Here is an 18,461-nt window from a genome sequence, read left to right on the forward strand (position 1 = left end):
TGAAGCTTTGCTGTGAGATGACAATTGCTGCGTTGATTGTCCTCCATGGGAAAGCAGAAAAATCCAATTCCATCGATATACAAAGCCAAAAAAAAAAAGAAAAACCTTCAAAAACTAGAGTTGAGAGAAAAATACTGTAGAAAAAAAGAAAAATTGAGTAGAAACACTAACAGATTTGATAGAGAGGGAGGTCTGAAACAAGACCACGACCAAAAAAAAAATACTGGCACGCTGATTGTTAAATATGAGATTGTTTTACAGTGAAGCAGGTAGCGGGTGAGAATGCAATAAATATATAGATATTGTTTTCAGGGGCTATTTGGTGGCTGTGGCCCCAATAAGCAGCAGCAGCAGTCGAGGTAGCAGGCTGAGCTGTCTGGGAATCCTGGTGATGGGCTGTCACTGGAAGCCCCTCTGATGAATGACCATGTTGGATTGGAAGAGACGTGTAATATATATCAGACTTATATTCTATTTCTCTCCCTGTTCTCTTCTGGTTGGTTCACCTCTTTCTGCTGGTTTTCAAGATGTGGGGGAAATCCTGAAGTGCGGGAGAATGTGGGACCAGAGGGAGGGTATGACAAAATAATATTTAGCCAGCAGAACAAGAGTGCACATTTACACCAGAAAAGTATTGGGTTTTGATTGCGACACTGCATGCCAACTGGTGAGAGTAAAGCCGTATCCTGTGTCCACCAACATGAAGCCCCCACTTTGTGGCTATTTATTTTTGGTTTTGTTTTCTTGTTTCTGTCAATGGCTGCAATCTAACTTCCTTTAACGTTTAACACATGGGTGTCAAACATATGACCCACGGGCCAGGCAGATGGTTGAATCTGGCCCGGTCGGGAAGAGAAAAAATTGTAAGGATGTTGGGGGAAAAAAGCAAGTTTCTAGCCCATTCCTATGCCGAGTTATCTGCCACAAAAATTCTACCTTTTGAGGTTTTAAATGCATTTTACTGTTCATTCCTCAGTATAAAGAACCCCAAAACGACATTTTGATCCGTTCATGCATTTAAGAGTAATCCTCTAAAAACCTGCAATGTCTGCAGCAGCCCCTCCCATACCCACGAAAACAAGCGGTTGGAAACGTGCTGACGTAAGATCGATGCCAACATCTCTCTTCAGAAAGAGTCTACTCTGACAGCTCCGCCCCCAGACTAAACCAATCTTCAATTTATCCCTTATCCAGTAATAACCAGCAAAAAAACTTTCATTTTAGATGCAGAATACCGTATATCTTCCAATTGTGTCCTATCTTCAATAAATTCTAGCTCAAATAGGTGTTTGTTACTTTTTCCACGGTGCTCCTTTAAGACAAACTCCCCCCCCAATACCTGGTCCAGGTGAAGGAGCCGCGTGTGTGTTGTGAACCAGTGAAGGGATGGCCAGGTCTACTAAAGGTAGATATATCATATGTGCATCCATCTTTGACGAAGTGTGGATTATTTTTGTAGAAGAAATACAGACATGCTACCACAGAATCTAGGATGACGTCATGGAGCGAACTGCAGTTGCACTCAGCAGCAGGCGAAACTTCAGGAATCGAGCCGTTTTACTTCCGGGTAGGGCAAAACTCACGAAATATAACTAATAGTTCATAAATAATTCATTTTTTAGTGGTCCAAGGGTAATGTATGATCTTATATATAGATATAGTTCACTTTGATAGGCTTAAGAAAATCATCAATTCTGCCGCTAGGGGGGAGCAAAGGAAACGCAAGACCAGCATAACAAGAGATCAAGAAATACTAATAACAAACAATGTAATAATAAGCAATTAGGCTACTAGGTTGGTTGAGGCATTTTTTTCCAAATGAGAAACAAACAAACAAACAAACAAAGCTACAGATAACAAGTTAGTTTGCTATTATGTTACTGGTCCGGCCCATTTAGGATCAGACCAGCATATTTTCTATGTCACCAGTAATCTCTTTTTTTTTTTTTCAACTGATTTTTGTTTGTCTGCTACTGATTTAAAACGGTTTGAAATAAGAAATACTTATCAGTATCAGAAAAATGTCACAAGAACATATTAAAAACACAATTTTCATTGGAGTAGCGATTTAAAAGATGATATGGAAAACATATAGTTATGTCTTAGATTTGACAACAGATAAATGTAAAGTGCAGATTTTATATATTTTTGCTAAGATAATGTATGATTTTGAGTGAACTAGTATTGTGATTTCATAATGCTTTTGAACAGAAAAAACAGAGATTTGAGTGAAGCCGTTTTGGGACACGACTGTGTTAAATAGAGCATGCACAGAGCTCAGTTACTGCATGGGAATACAGTATTCCTCAAATGATTCTGGCTTACGCTGGGGAAGAGCACCATGTATGAAGAGTTTTAGACGGTGTGCCAAAAGAAAAAATTGCCACTACATCAGTACAAAACAAACTACCCCTCTTATCTAGTCCCCAAACTGCCAGACAGCATGTAGTATGTCCATCACTGATTCTCAATCCCACAGCTCACATCGTGCTGTTTTCTGCACTTTAATAAATATTTAGCTTGATTAAACCACAAGAAGTAAAAAGATAAGTGAAAACGTTTTCACAAAGGACGATCTATTAAATTATCATTTAATTTCTGAGTCACTCTGTGACTGTTGCCTTTTTTTTTTACCCCTGCAAATTCTATTTCAAATTTCGAACCAATTAATCTACTGATGTTTTGTGGAAAACTTCCAAACTCTTTTTTTTAAATCTCATACTGTTTTTCTTGACTTTTTAGGAAATTGAATCTTTTTGCTGCCACTGAATTATTGTGTTTTATCTCTAATGTCATTCAACATCATGTTTAACAACCACATTTATTTCAGAGATACTCTCTTATTTTTAACCTGCATATATATTCAGAAGTTCCCAGTCTTGGCCTATCAGGACATTGAGTTTAGCATTTAGTCTTCAACAGCCTTGAATGTTGTCCGACTGTCCTTACGTCACCTTCAATCTGCTGTTTGTCACTGTGGTCAGAAGGTGATTTGTTGACACCTTGATATACGACATGTTGACCAAAGGCCAACATGGCTGATCAATGGAAGCTGTCTAAAGTCAATAGGACTAGTGTTTGTTGGAATTCATTACTGCATTCCCATTGGCCCCTTCCAAAAAATGCATTTCTTAATTTTGAAACTATTAGAAAAACAAAAATAAATAAACGCATTAAGAAACCCAAACCACACATAACATTTAAGACAATTAATTATTCCTAAATAATTTATGGAAATCAATCTGCTTCTTTCATAGACATTTACCTTGATAAAGGTACCCTTGTCAGCAGCACCAACATATTAAAAGGTGATTATAAAAACAACTGGAATTACATTTTTTCTTGTTCTAGATATAAAGTGTATCGTGGGAGTTACGTTCGAAAAAAAAAAACAGTGAAATCTACAAAGTAGAATTGAAGACGTCTCAATCTTAGTGCTATCTTGTGGGGTCCAGATGACCCCACCCTTACATTGGGGTGTAATCCTTCCCATGACAAAGATGGACAGAGGTGGACAGGACTTCACATGTCATTGTACACCAGTGAAGATCGAAAATTTAATGTGAAGAAATGCAAAGAAAAATGTGTGGAACGAATATAAAACTGCCATCATTGCTCATTCTAAAAAAAAATGGGAAGTGTCTTGGCAGGTGACTATTGGCGTTCACAGATGTATGCTAGACTGAAAAGGCTAATAAAGTATCTGTTGTTCAATTTATTTGCAGGTAAAAATAGTTCTGCAAATTTGTTGGAACATATAAGAGCCACACGCTGTTACTTTGTACTTACAAATATATTTTTTAAACATTTAAAAAAATATATTGGTTGAGTATTGATATCGACTACAAGAGGCAGAAAATTGTCGAGTATCAGTTGTAAAACATACTTATCGTGCATGACTAATACCAATTTAATTTTTGGACATAATATTTTGTTGTGACAGTAAAAAGTGAATAGTACTGATGACAATTTTGATTACGAATAGAGAAAAAGAATAATATTCTATTTTAGCAGAATAGCATCAATTTAGCACACCTCTTATGTGTCCTTATACCTTTTTACATTTTTTATAAGAGCATACAATGTTTTGAAAAAAGTCTTTCTATTACCAATCCATTTTACAAGCTAGAACTGACATTTGGATAAATTGGATAAAGACAAAACCAGTACAGTCTATGAGAATGCATGAGAACAAGACTAAAACTGACATTTTCATCTGAAATGCCTTCACAAGACAGCGAAATTTCCATTTAACTTTCACCTATGGAGGCCATTTGGCATTTTGCCCCCTTCCAAAGGTAAGAAAACTCCTCCCCAGCATGGCAGCATAATTTCCAAAACATCAAATAGTGCATCGCATCCTTCCTGGGATACTTAAGTTACATGAAGGCATCATTTTAACACACTTTAACAGGGCATTTGACCCTGCTCCCCTGCCTTACAGACATCTTTCTGCGATCAGCAGGAAGCTGCCATTTAAAGTGTGCAAAGCATGACAGCTGACCCCTGTCCCGATCCATAGGAAACTGGTTTGACATGTAACATCAGGGTAGTGTCATTTTCAGCAAAAGGAGGACACACACTGAGATGAATGAGATTAACCTTTACTTCACTTTTGAGCAAAAAAAATGAATGAAAATGGTGGGGAAAAAAGCAGCAAAAAGTAGTTTGGATGAAATTAGAGAAGCAGTGAAAGACAAAGTTCACGTCACACAGAAGAAGGCCGGCAGAAATCAGGATTAAGCTTGAAAATAAAAAAATAAAAAAAAACTTTTCTTACCCGTTCTTCCAGCCGCGCCACCTGCTCTCTGTAGAAGGCGTCCTGCTTCTTCAGATCAGCTTCCTTGGCTTCCAGCTGCTTGGCCTAAACACACAGATGCCCGTCCATTCACATATACAAAAGGAGACGCACACACATGCACACAGCGGAGACGAAAAGCCATTACTTATGTGCTCAGCGGGGCATTGCCAATTTTAACAAAATGATCATAACACACAAACACGGCAGGGCCCCCTTAATAAGAGTTTCAAACAAGACAAAATCCAACACACACATTACACCTGCTTTTCACTGATCAGCCACAACATCAATATTTTTCTTCCAAATAACTCTACATCAATGAAAAGACATAGGAGTGGGGAATTATGGCTTTATTTTATTTGATGGTGTGAGGAGAAACATACATGAACAAACTACCCTCCCTCCTCTGTGCTACCTCTTCATCCAAACTACTATCAAGCTAAGAAGATAACATCATTTCTCAGCGCAAACAAGCATTGGCTCTGCCATATATATTTACACAGGCTACCTATCTTCACTGTCCTTCCCTCCACTGTGACCTTCCCTAAACGTGAAGCTCAGTGTGTACGTGATTTACTCAAGGAGTACGACCTGATCTAAAGGTCTTGAGAAAAGGTTTAAAAATATATCATTTATGGATGCATATGGAAATGAAGTAATACATGCTGTGTTTTAACTGCAGTAAGATAGAATTAGGATATGTGACAGCCTGATCAACAACCTGTTTTCTTAGGTAGGTGCAAGGTATACTAAACTCACCAACAAGAAAGTTTGCTTTAGTTTGCTCTTGTTTTTCAATAAAAAATGGCCAAATTGCTGTTAAAGGTTTCAACGACAAATGTTATTTACTTTTTATTCTTACTAATGTGTGTTACCTTAATGGATACAGAATTAAAATAAATAAATTAAACTATATTTTTTATTGTCGCCTTTTATATCATAACATGAACAAAATAAATGTTTTTGTCCCACAGACTAGGATCCATTTAGAATTCAGCCCTTTAAGCAAAAAAGTTTGAGCACCCCACTCTAAAGACACCAGTTTACAGATGAGACATTCTTCTAACATGTCAAAAAAGTTATTATATCCATCATTTACTCTTTCAAAATAACAAAACAAAATACGTTTGGGCACCCTGCTGATTTATAGTATGTAAAAGCTGAGACCTGACAGTGTGAAGGATTGTTCAAAAATGATCGTCTCATTGATCTGTAATCAAAGTCTCATCTGTAATCTGATGCCTTTAGAAGATTTTCCAATCTTTTCTTGCGTTCTACAGTATATGCACAATAATATAACATTTTACCTGGGGTGCCTAAACTTTCAATCCCCACTTTAAAAAAATCCCTTCAAAATAAAAGCTTTTCATAAATAAAACACATTGTAAGCAATTATGAGTTGAGGAGCCAACACATGACATTCAGAAGCAGCTAAAGACCTCCTGACTCACCTTTTGTTCGAAGTCCTAAACAAGGTAAGCAAAAGAATAGAAAAAAAGAAAAAAGAAGTGTAAAGAGGAGCAGATGAATTTAAAAAGTCCTGTTGGTGTTTCAATCAAAAATGTACACTTTATGGCCTTAAAAATGTTTGTTTTTTACAATAAAATGCATAACCAGTGCATACAGCCATATTGAAAGTGGGAAATATAACCAAAAGCAATGCATGTAAGCTAAAATACATGGAACTGATATATGTAAACAGCAACACAGGCAAATAATTGAAGCTTTATCCCTATAGCGCTGTAAAATGTTTAGAGCTGTAAATAAAATATGGGATGTGAAAGAAAAAAGTTCTATGCTACACAGAGAATCAAATGTGTTTAGCTATTCAACACACTGCAGGCGTTGCTGCACTCCTCTGTGCATGGTGATGAGGAGCAGTGAGGAGTCTCAGGGAGAAGCTGCCCTTCCAAGAGACGAGAGAGGGAAGTTTCAAAGTCGAGAGGATGCTTCGAGCTCACCAACTACGAGCAGGACAGAAGCATATCGAGCACAAGCAAACACCTTGACTGCGGTGCAGGACAGCCAATAAAACACTCACCAACGACGAAGCACTTTATCAATACACAGCAAAACAACAGCACGACTAAGGTGGTGCTGTAAGGTGACGGCTTTATATTACAGATGCTTTACAATGCATGGAAGACATGGATGATGTTGAGAGATCAGGTTTATTATTTTGAAGAGTCCTACAAAAGCATCGGTAAGAATCTGGGTTCATGAGATTATTCAGTCCCTTTTATATTTTTTTTGTGGTGAAGTTCACCATCTACTGCAGCTGAATGACGCCCACTTTTAGCTGTACTGTTTTCTCCCTGTAACCAGTTTGAACATTTTCTGTCCTGCAATAGTCAGACGAAAGAATATATAACAAGAAAAACAATGTTTTAGCTTGCTCCATTGTGTTGTCCTAAGTATGTCTACATTTTTTTATCTTTACTTATGTCCATGGCAGACATAAGATCCTGTCCACTTTTGTCATGGGAGGGATCACTCATCCATGTAAGGGTTGGGTCATCTGGACCCCTTAAGATACCACAAGCTAGTGAGTTAAAGTCATAAAATTGATGCTGTTATGTATTTTTGAGCGCTAGCAGCTCCGCGTTAACATAGCTGAACGGCGACTATTGATGACCAAGTGTCAGAAACGTCCGAATTTGAAGACAAGTTGCACTCCCAGCCAAACTATGCAAAAACAAAGCAACTTTTACTATACAAATACAGTATTCATCTTCAAAGTTACTGATAAGACCCTACAATCATGACATCTAGGAAAGATTGACAAAGTTTCCGAAAGATTAAGCTGTGATGGTACATAAAAAGTGAAAATTGGTTAAGAAGACAATAGATGATGAGATGGAATGAGATGATTTTTTTGACAAGACAGGCTGTGTTTTGTAAAAAGTGTTTTACAAACTCAATGACACGCTGGTAGAAATAACTAAAGACTCTAGTGTTGTAGAGAAAAGCATGCATACAGAAGCTAAGGTGCAAACAATGGCGAAGACACTGATCTGTTACACGCAAATCATCACACGTGCAAGCCCGTGCAGCTGCACCCACACAGGGGGTGGAAATAGAAATGAGAGCTGAAGGCGCAACTAAGGGGGTCATTAAAAAAGATTGTGACAGAAATGTGTACCAAGGGATTTTCCATTTTTACTCACTTTTGTGAGTGTTTGCGAGTGTCTGGGTGTACATGCACCAGTGCATACGTTCAATTTCCATGCAAGCAGGTTGGCCCAACCTTTTGTCGACCCACACATGCCCAGACGCGCACACACTATGTAGGGATTACTTCTGGGTGATCAGTCCCATTCAGAACACTTTAAAAGATAATCTAATCACAGTAAGGGCCAAACAATAGGACCGACCTCAGGACGGCCCATACTTCTTTTGTTCCCCTAATGAAGAGGCGGTCGGGGTGGAGTGGGAGACCTCTGGTAAGGGTTGGGGGAGGAAAGGAGGGGGCAGAATGGGACAAGAAAAAGAACTTGAGAGAATAGAGAGACAAAAAAGGGGAGGATGAAGGTGACTTATCGGTTGAACAGTCAAGAACGGACTTAAAATGGAAGCATGGCTCTTTTGTAAAAGACTCTACAGTTAAAGGGATGCATTTTGTGTATTTGTTTCTATACAATCTATTAGTTCTTGTCACTACCAACACTGAACTTTTTGATACATTTTGTGGTAAAGACAGGAAATTTGGCATGAATGTGCCTTAGGATCCCCTCTTTTAGAAAAACGTGCTAGGCTATGTCTAAATTCCTTCACTACTCACTATATAATTGCACTAAAGAGTGCACTATATAGTAGGTTCGCTATTTTGTAGTACTGTCAGAGTCTACAATTCCAAAATCAAGTACCCTAGGAATTTCTCAGAAGTCTCTGCAAAAAACTAGCACTACATTAGCGAATATAGACCACTATATATTACGGTCAAAAAATGTTTGCAAAAAAAAACGTATTTAAATGTAATTTTTAAAGAAACCATTCACGTTTTCATCATTACAACACAGTTGAGTCACAAATAGAAGTTGGAAAATGTTCGTATTGATTCGATTATCACTTTATGAAATCTGTGATGTTTTATCTGGCGCTTAAAAAATATAAAAAGTAATGACAAGGTGTCCAAATTGCTTTTAAAAACCAGGGGACTAGATAGTCCTGCACTATATAGTTTTTTTATATAGTTAAGGATTAGGGTGGGAATTGGGATATAGCCGATGCAATCAAATGTCGGCCATTTGTAAAGATGGTGGCCATTCACTCAATTGTTACAAAATTATTCAATCTCTACTGTCCCCAGTCTCAAAAATATGGGCTGTTCATGCACAATATGCAGTTTTTAAAATTGAAGGGTACCTACAGAATATATAAATATATATATTTAAATCTAGCATCTTCTTGTGGCTAGCATGCTATACCAAATGAGGAGATCCTAAGGTGCATCTATGCCAAATTAGGTGCTTGTACTACAACATGCATGATTACTGAATTACTGGCTCAACTAAAAACTGTCTCATTTTTTGAGTCATCATTCCCAAAAATATAACAAAAAATAATATTCCGCTTCTACTTTCACAAGGAACTACTTGGGATCAGGAACAAACTTCATCAGACATCCCCCCCCCCCCGGCTCTTATGAAGTACAGTAGCACAATAGTTGAGGGTGACAGTCGGTTAAAAGTGAGACTGTGGTGGTCAGATTAAACGAATCATTTAGGCTCCATGAACGCCTCTGTGAATATCAATTAGGCAACCGCTGAATAATTAAGGACAACCATGTTTTTTAATTAGCTGACTGCCACAGTTTGAGCTGGGCTTACATGATGGAAGGAGAAGGAGAAAGAAAGGAAGGAGTCGAGATGGAAGACAAATGAGCGCAGGTGGATTCTGCTTTGTCAGCTTCCATCTCCATTCCACAAACCCCCGCGAATGCCTTTTTTTCCACAGAATTCCTACCTAAATACTACTTAGTAGTTCAGATCTGCAATTTGTATAAAAAAATGTGTTTTTTAACCATTTATTTTTGCTTAAACTTAATTATACAGACAATATAAATTACTTACTCACATTAATTAAGTCTTTAAAGTGTAAGGGCAGCATCTATAGACCTTAAATAGAAATGCATAGGTCTAAGCTTTATTAAAATCTTTACTTAAACTACATTTACATGCTTTTACTACAAATATATAAATGTCATTACCAGTATTAAAGCTTCATTTATGGGACATTTATAAAGTTTTAAACATTTATTTTCTAGGTTTTAAAGCTAAACAAACAGCAAAAATGCCCCAATAAATGTCATGAGAAGAAGTTGATGATGGCTTGTAAGATATATGACATTCTGCAAATGTATGCTAAATTATTCACTTGGCGCTTCCACTCAATGACAGATACTCTCAAAGTAAACCAATGCGGTTACACTCTGTTTCACTGTACGGCTGCTACACGCTTATAAAACATGATAGGTGAAAATAATCTTGCACGATGTCAAGATCAATGGAGCACAAATCAAATCTCATCACATTAACTAACTGCACCTCATCCATAACCTTGGTCTCTCCTGTCCCCTCTGCTGCCACCATCATCTGAGCCCTGATTCACCCCCTGTCACGAGTAGCATCATAATCAATGCTCGCTCACAGCTTTCAAGAGAGCACGGCAGCACGGTGGGTCAGAGCTGCTCACCAGGGCCCATCTATCACAGTCGTCTGCGACAGGAACCTGTGACAAACTAATACTGAAGCCGCTAGCTTGAAGTCCTCTGCGACCTGACTGGCGGAGGGGAGGTCAAAGGGCACCACGGTGCGTCCATGCTCTAGTGTTAATTAGCACGGTGGAGGTGTAGGTGGTATGTGGAAGGTTACGGATAGGTGGAAGAAGGAGACAGGAGCTCGTCTAGTCATTAGCCTTTTTGCACCGCCGCCATACTTTAAAAAAGACACGTTCCTTAAACCACCACTGTTCATTTTTAGACAAGTCAGATGTCACATTTATGATGTAGTGTTCTGCACTCAATATATTTCCATTCTTAAAAACTCATGTTGCCGTTGGTGCTACCTCACGAGACGGTCAGAAGATGCTACAGAGAAACTCTTGATATTGTACAAAGTTGTGTGGAAAAAGTGCACAGTTAGAATAGTAGAGAAAAAAAATAAACAAATAAATAAATGTGTGAATTGGGTGAACAGGGGTTGATGAATGGGGTCAAATCAGGATCCGCTTAAAGTGACAAAAAAAAACAGATTGAAAATTTAAAAAAAAAAAAGGAAATTTGAAAGCAGTTTTATACTTAAAAATACATATTGAAAACGTGAAGGAAATATTCAAAATTTTAAAAAATAAAATTGAACATTTGAAAAAAAAAAATATTGAAAACTTGAAGAAAATATTGAAAATAATATATATATATACATTTGAACCTTGAAAAATAAAAAATGAAAAAAATAAAATAAAACTGTTACCAGTTAAAAAATGTTTATTTGTAGTTTCAACTTTCCTCTTTCAACCTTTTTTTTCATTCACTTTAAGCTGATCCTGATTTGACCCCATACTGATGGACCAAATGACTAATTCACAGAAAGTATAGTTAATTAAAAATGTTTTTTAACCACAAAATAATACATTGATGGATAAGTATAGTGTATACTACTAAATAATCTCATGGCAGCTTGAATAATTTAATGAACCAAATCTAGTACGCATGTACACATTTTATCAATCGGATGGACTCCTTCACATCACTGATTAATCAAATGAAGAACTTTTTTGTTAGATGCCCACCTCTTATGTAGATGTTGTTGATTTGGAGTATAATCTAATTTACATTTAACTTTTAAATTAAATAAAATTGTTGCAGTGAAATATTTTGCTATTTGTTCATGTATCCCAAGTCATATCATCATTGCAATACCCAATCCTAGCTGGCTGAACTCAATTCAAATACGTAGTTAGATAAGCAAATTTTTCTGTAATAGTCCTGGTATATCGCCTGTCCATCCTGGGAGAGGATCCCTCCTCCATGTGGACTTCCCTAAGGTTTCTTCTTTTTTCCTGGAATTGGGATTTTCAGGAGCTTTTACTTACCGGGGAAGAGGGTCTAAGGGCAGGAATAACCAGTTTTATTTTTTACTTTTTAGTTTAGTTTAGCAATCAGCTATTGTTAATATTTTATGACCAATCTTCTGCTTTTGTACCATTACCTGCATGACGCCCAATGAGGCAATTGCTTTGTGATTTTGGGCAATATAAATAAAAGTGAATTGAATATTGGTCTCTAATATCGAACATTTTCACTATATTGTGCAGCCCAAAGAAATACAAACAAAATAAACACAAATTGTCAATTAAGCTGTTAATTACAACATCTGACCTTCCTTGCAGCCATCATTTAATCCTCCACATCACGAATGAAACATGAGTCCTGGAAGCCAAGTCTGTAAAACTCAGCTGGAGGCCATTCAAATTTAATAGTTAATATGCATCATGGGGATTTACTGAATACCAATAACACTTAAATTCATGGCAAGCTATTAGTCTCCACAGGAGGCTTTAGGTTTATAGGGGATGTAATCATTGTAGATAAGGTGAGGCAAGTTAACAGGCTTAGCTTTGATACGGTCAAAAGAGCACAGTATTATATGCATATAACCACAATTTTTAGCATTTTAGCCTAAGGTGCAGTTTGGAGTAAGAAAGCACCGTAAATTAACACGATGTCTGATGGCCATTACAACCACTGGTAAGATAATGATAAGAAACTTCATGTTTGATAAATTAAAATGCCTCTGTTTCTTAGAGGGTACAACTGACAGAAAATATCAGCATTTCGAGTATAATCAAACCACCAGTAGGTTTAAATAAAATCAATGGGAAGCAATGAAGAAAACACTGACAAGCATTTCATGCTGGTTTGATTTAGTTGAGCACTATATGCTGACATTGAGCATTTTCAAATTTGTATGCCAAATGTTCATTGCCGAGTGTGACAACTGATACCAGACATATTGTAGATACAGATAAAATATTTACAACAATGTAGAGAACTGACAGTGAGAATGTTCGCACCTCAAGCACTCTTCAAAATATCTGTACATTCATTGCTACAGCAATTTAAATCTGATGTGGTAAAGTGGAAAGGAGTAGAATGCAACAAAATAGGCAACTGAATTAACAAAAAAAAGTAATAAAAATATGAAGCTCGCAAATGCCAATGACATTTTTAAAATACATTTTCACTAAAAAGTATGTTCCTCTGCCGTCCTGTGTCACATTCAAGAACAGGAATGGCTGTATTAATGAGAGACCTCACCAGTTTCAATGTATCTGACATTTCATGAATGAAAAAAAAATAATTATTTTTAAACATAAGCTAAAAGACATACATTTTCAGTTTCTTTAAAAAAAATCTAGAAAATGATTACTACTAACATTCTTCATTCTTTTGTATGTGCATGTTTGTGTCTAAAACACATATCGCACCTTTTCTCTCCAAACATGTTTGGATGAATTGCTTGTGAATAGATGTAGAGCAAATATTATGAATGAAAACATAGAGTAAGGTCTTCGGATGGTACTAAAAGTGGAGTAAAATGGAAACCCTAGTGTCCCTAATTGCATTCTCTGGGGTGTTTTTTCACAGTGAATAATAATGTATTGACATACTGGGTTAAAGGCCAGACTCTTGTAGGACAAGGACCAAAGGTCAAGAGGTGTAGGTTGAGAGTGTGGGTGTTTCAGCGTTTGCACATGTACCATTTAGCGGCAAATTAAGACAAAGTCTCCTTGGACTTGGCAGTTCATTGATGGAAGTTGACCTAGGGTTTCATCTGACTTAGTTGAGACAAAAAAAAACAGTTGTGCATTAGTAAACTTGCTTAGTCTCACAAAAAATAGGAGTTCATTAAAGAGAAAATGAAGTTCAGTAAACTATCAGGCAAGTCAGTTAATGATTTAGTTAGCTAATGGAAGCATTAGGCACTAAATGGCTAAAATGCTGATAGAAGCATGAACGATCACTTTCTTTTTCCATCTCTGACACCCTAAGCCTCCCAGCCTTTGTTGAAGATCCCGCCACCACCACTTTTCTGCCAGCTCTACTGAGGAGGGACAGCAGTAACATCTGCTGGCTCAGAGATTGATTAATTGGCTGATCGTGTGCCTGCGGTATAAACTGATTGATTGATCATCCTGGGGTAGGAGTTGTCTTTATCTGGAGCCTTGGGGTGCGAACCTCTGGAGGTCCTTAGTCATCTGTCATGTCCACCACACAGCAGAACGTGATGGAAAAATGAGAAGCTGAAAGTTCATTACCAAGACATTGGAATGGAAGAGGGGACTTGCATGGAAAAGGCTTCAAGCAAGAAGTGCATAAGAGACAACAGTATATGGGAACATAAAGTCCAAGAAGAATAAAATAAAGGAGCCAATCTTACTGTGCATTTACAAATACTTGGATATGAGTGAACAAGAAAGTGGAACAGTATAGTGAATGAGCAAAGAATAACTGTTCTAATGATTGTGACCTGTCATGTACATCTGGGATAAAGGGGGCAAGATACATTGTTTGAAGAAACAGACAGTTAATAATCATTTTAAAATTTAGTTAAACAAAATGGTTCTAAGTGTTAGGATTTGCAATTACATAAACCAATAGAGAAGACAATAAATATCCAGTTTGAAAGCTGTCTACCAATCAGTTAGTCAGAGATTTAAATCCAGGACATTACACGCTGTGTCATTTGGCAAGACACTTCCCACTGCTGTACTGCAAATATTCTTTGGATACATTTATTTTCTAAATGACTAAATGTAACATAGAAGCCACATACTTTTATTCTATCATTAGTTTTGTAACCTGTTTAAGGTGTACCCTACCTTCCCCCAATAGGGACCAGCTGTCAGGGTTTCTGTGGTTTATGGTTTTTGAGTTGTTTATTGATTATGTCTGTGTTGTTCCGTCAGTCACTTCAGATTTGTGTTCCTCATCATCCACAGGTATTTCTATTACTTGTTCTCACTGTACATAAGTGTCTGGTTTTCAGTTATTCATTGTCAGGTTATCCCTTCTGCTTTGCCACCAGTTTTGTTTCACCATATGGTTTGTCATGTTCTATTAAATACTTGAGTTTCTGCCACCAAGCCCGGCTTCCTACATTTTTGGTCCTTCATCACTAGTTTGACCTGATCTGATCACCCTGGACCACACAGGAAATTTTTGTTGCAGTGGCAGAGTTTTTCGCCACTTCAGTCCACATCATGAAACGCCTCATCAGATGGGTCTTTCTGCATCCATTTTCAAATAATGCCATTCCACGTCCAGTCTATCTGTTCCTGAGGAAGGAGTTGTCTGATACCCCTCAGATCTGTTTGGTTTCAGGAATGCTAACTGTTTTTGGGTTAAGCTTTTGCCTTGTTTCTCCAGGACCTCTCCTCCCAAGAGATCTGCCGTGTTTGGGCATCTGGGATCTGTCCTTTTGGGGAGGGGTACTGTGAGGATTTTGTGATTTAGGTTGGTTTTTAAGTCATTTTTGGGCATGTTCTGAGTTGTCCCCTGTCAGTCATTTTAGGTTCATGCTAGTTATCCACAGCTGTTTTCATATCTGAGAATACTGTCCTCAGTGTGTGTACATTTTTGGTTTTCAGTTCATTGTAAGGTCATCTGTTCTGCTTTGCCACCAGTTTTGTTTATTCATGTAGTTTGTGAATTTCTAGTTTTTTTATTAAATGTTAAAGTTTTTGCCACCAACCTCGTTCTCCTGCATTTCGGGTCCTTTACCGCCAGTTTATGACACCAGCAACCCCGTTATCCCAAACGGATAGTTATGTGACCTTAACTTTTTCAGGTATTTTCCCCCAATATCAGTTAACAACTCACATCAGCAATGTTGATATAAAATATTAAAGGAGAAAGTAAAATAAAGAAGTGTTATATAGACATCCAATATAAAATATTTAGAGAGAAACAGGAACAATAGGGTTTCTTTACTTGTTTGCAAAGGACACAGTGTATGACCTGAGAGTGTGAGAAGCCATATTGCCATTAAGACATCGCATGTCCCTCAGGAGCAAAGTTAATAGGAAAGTGAGAGTTGACAAAAGAGACAAAAGGTTAAACAACCTATAGCAAAAAGAAGGTGAAAGGGACATTGAAGGAAAGACAATAGGGAGACATGCAGCCTTAGGACGTGCTGTTGACATGTGAGCTCATGGACAAACTAAAGGGCATTGCCTGGAGCTTGTTTGTGTATAAGAGCATCAAACTGAAGGGCTGCCGATTCTGACAGGGACTACTATACATTATGTGTGTCTCTGCAGTGTGTTTATGCATATTCATTCCCTCCCAGCAGCAGGTGGTCTGCACCGGTCCGCTGAACTGGGAGGGGAGTACAATCCAGCATAAGCTCACACTTGTTAGCCTGTTTTCAAGGAACTGAGTCACCTCTAAATAATCATGCGAACACATTCCGTCTTTAAACTGTACCTTCTCAGGTTGTGAGCGTAGATGTTAGCTGCAAGATTTTGTAGCCTTCTAAAATCTACTTTGTCAATACTAGGGAAAAAAAGAGAGGAAAGAAAAACAGTTTTTGCTAAAAAAAAAAATTAAATAAATAAAAATAAAAAGCTCCTTATTATAGGTTTTGATACGTTTTACATTTTTTGTTGTTCAAAGTGTTTATCCCCGTCTATTTTGGATAACTAATTTAACAATCAATGTCAATTTCTAACTCTCTATTTCATGCTCCTATAATTATTTAGTGTCTTTCCTTTTATACTGACGCCGCTGTCTCCCTGTTTGTTTCACTCATCCAGATTTTCTGATGTTTTATGTTTGTTGGACTTCGCAGTTCAATATCTGTGCAATTACAATTAATTAAAAGTGTAAAAAATAAAAGAAGAAAGAAAAACAACCCTTAAAAAATGAAAGATTTGTTGAGTGTACTTAATTTTAGAGAACTAGTGCAAGTAAAATTAGAGAACAACAAAGAAAACATAAACAAAGACTACTTAAATTTAAACTGTATTCTAAAACTATTTCAGTGACAGAAATCTCATAATTCTTCATCTTTAAAACATTGATCCTCTTTTGTCAAATCTACTTTAGTTTCTACAAGGTACTGATTTTAATTGCAAATTATTTTGTACACTGTAAAAAGTGAAACATTGGATCAAGTAACAAAAGCTCTGTAATTTGTTACATTTAAAATTACTTGTTATCGAATAAAACTTTTGATTGGCAAATTTTTAATTTGATTAAAACAAAAATTTTAAATGTAGCAAAAGTTTTTTGTTAATTGATCCAATGGTTCAGTTTTTTCAGCGTAAGAAACCTTTAGTTTATCTTATTTATTGCTTGTCTTTAACTCTAAAGTCCTTTTTTGGCCATATTTTCATTAATTTTGTACTGATAAGTACGAAAACAACCTTTTCAAGATAAGGTTTCAAATCACTTTTTGAGCCCACCAACAGGCACCAATTCTGAAAGCAGCAGGCACAGTTTTCATGAAGGTAAATTAAGCTGTTCAGCCATTATCAGACGTGGCCACTCACACCCATCTAAAATGCAAAGGCACAGACCGAAAGTACACACACAAAAAAAAGAAGAACAACTTCTGCTGAAGAGCGCTATTTTGCAAAGGAGGGGGGGCTTGGTGCATTAAAACTGTTTTTGAGGCAGCCAAGCATCAAATAGAACTCAGTTTAAGCAGAGTAGGTACTGATTTTCTCTGGGCTCTGACAGGATGGACATGATGTATGTGTGTGAGCAGATGTGTAAAAGTGTGCGTGTGTGTGTGTTTGTGAGCAGGAAGCAAACTAATATTCTTGATACGCTGCATTATTCTTTGCTGTGAAAGAAGAGGCAGTGGAAAAAATCCTGGAACATCAGGTTACCGGCTGTGGATGTGCATGTGTGTGCATGAGATGGAGATAAAAGGATGAAACATGGAGTGACAAAAGCATGCTAAATAACAACTGGGCTGAGCTGTGAAAGAGGTGGACAGAAAGCATGGACAAACTGCTGTGTTCCTAGTGTGGCTTATCTCCAAGGTACATGACATTCTTCAAAACACTATAAACCGCTTACAAATCAAGTTCATAAATAAAAAAAGAAGAAGAAAATAGCAATATTAAGCTGCCCTAATCAATGTTCCCTCTAAGCTGCGCACGTGCGCAATTGCGCACTGCTCCCACGCCCGTTGCGCACAGCAAATCTATTCTGCGCACAACATAAAATGTATTCTAAACTTTAAATAAAATTATCATATAAATAATCTGACATGTGCTTGACGCCGACAATTTTTTTGACGCATTAATCGCGGATTTTCTCATAAGTGCCTTTCCATACCGCGCGCGCGGGCGTCCCGCCCTCTCTCACCGGCTGCTCTCACTAGTTCACGGGCGGGTCTCCAAACACCGAGCTGCGAGCTAGAACCGGCCGGCACTAGGACCTGGAGATTTCCTGCACTCTACCCCGGCTCCGGTTTGCGTCCAGTACCACGTCTGGTGGTACCGGCTCGCGTCCGGCGCCGCGTCCCGAGAGCTGCGGACCCCCGACATCCCGAACAGGAAGCGCACCGGGGGACGTTTTAAATGTTCTGGAGGTTTAAGCGTGATCCAGCCCCAGCATAGCGGTCTGTCTGCCGGCATATTCATG

At 37.7% G+C, this 18,461-nt stretch overlaps 1 protein-coding gene across 5 annotated transcripts in view; it reads right to left on the reverse strand.

Moving 5' to 3' along the window:
• chchd3a (coiled-coil-helix-coiled-coil-helix domain containing 3a) overlaps positions 1–18,461 on the reverse strand; it is an 80,998-nt gene that overhangs the window by 28,296 nt on the left and 34,241 nt on the right. For 4 of the 5 annotated variants that reach the window (XM_036210203.1, XM_024290885.2, XM_024290867.2 and 1 more), the window contains 2 exons: positions 6,253–6,267; positions 4,781–4,864 (listed from right to left, as the gene is read on the reverse strand). In XM_036210203.1, coding sequence (XP_036066096.1) covers positions 4,781–4,864; positions 6,253–6,267 — 99 coding nt within the window. The remainder of the gene's footprint in view (positions 1–4,780; positions 4,865–6,252; positions 6,268–18,461) is intronic. The other variant, XM_024290878.2, reaches the window with a different exon arrangement.

Source organism: Oryzias melastigma, linkage group LG23 (genome assembly GCF_002922805.2).
Source record: "Oryzias melastigma strain HK-1 linkage group LG23, ASM292280v2, whole genome shotgun sequence".
NCBI lineage: Eukaryota > Metazoa > Chordata > Actinopteri > Beloniformes > Adrianichthyidae > Oryzias > Oryzias melastigma.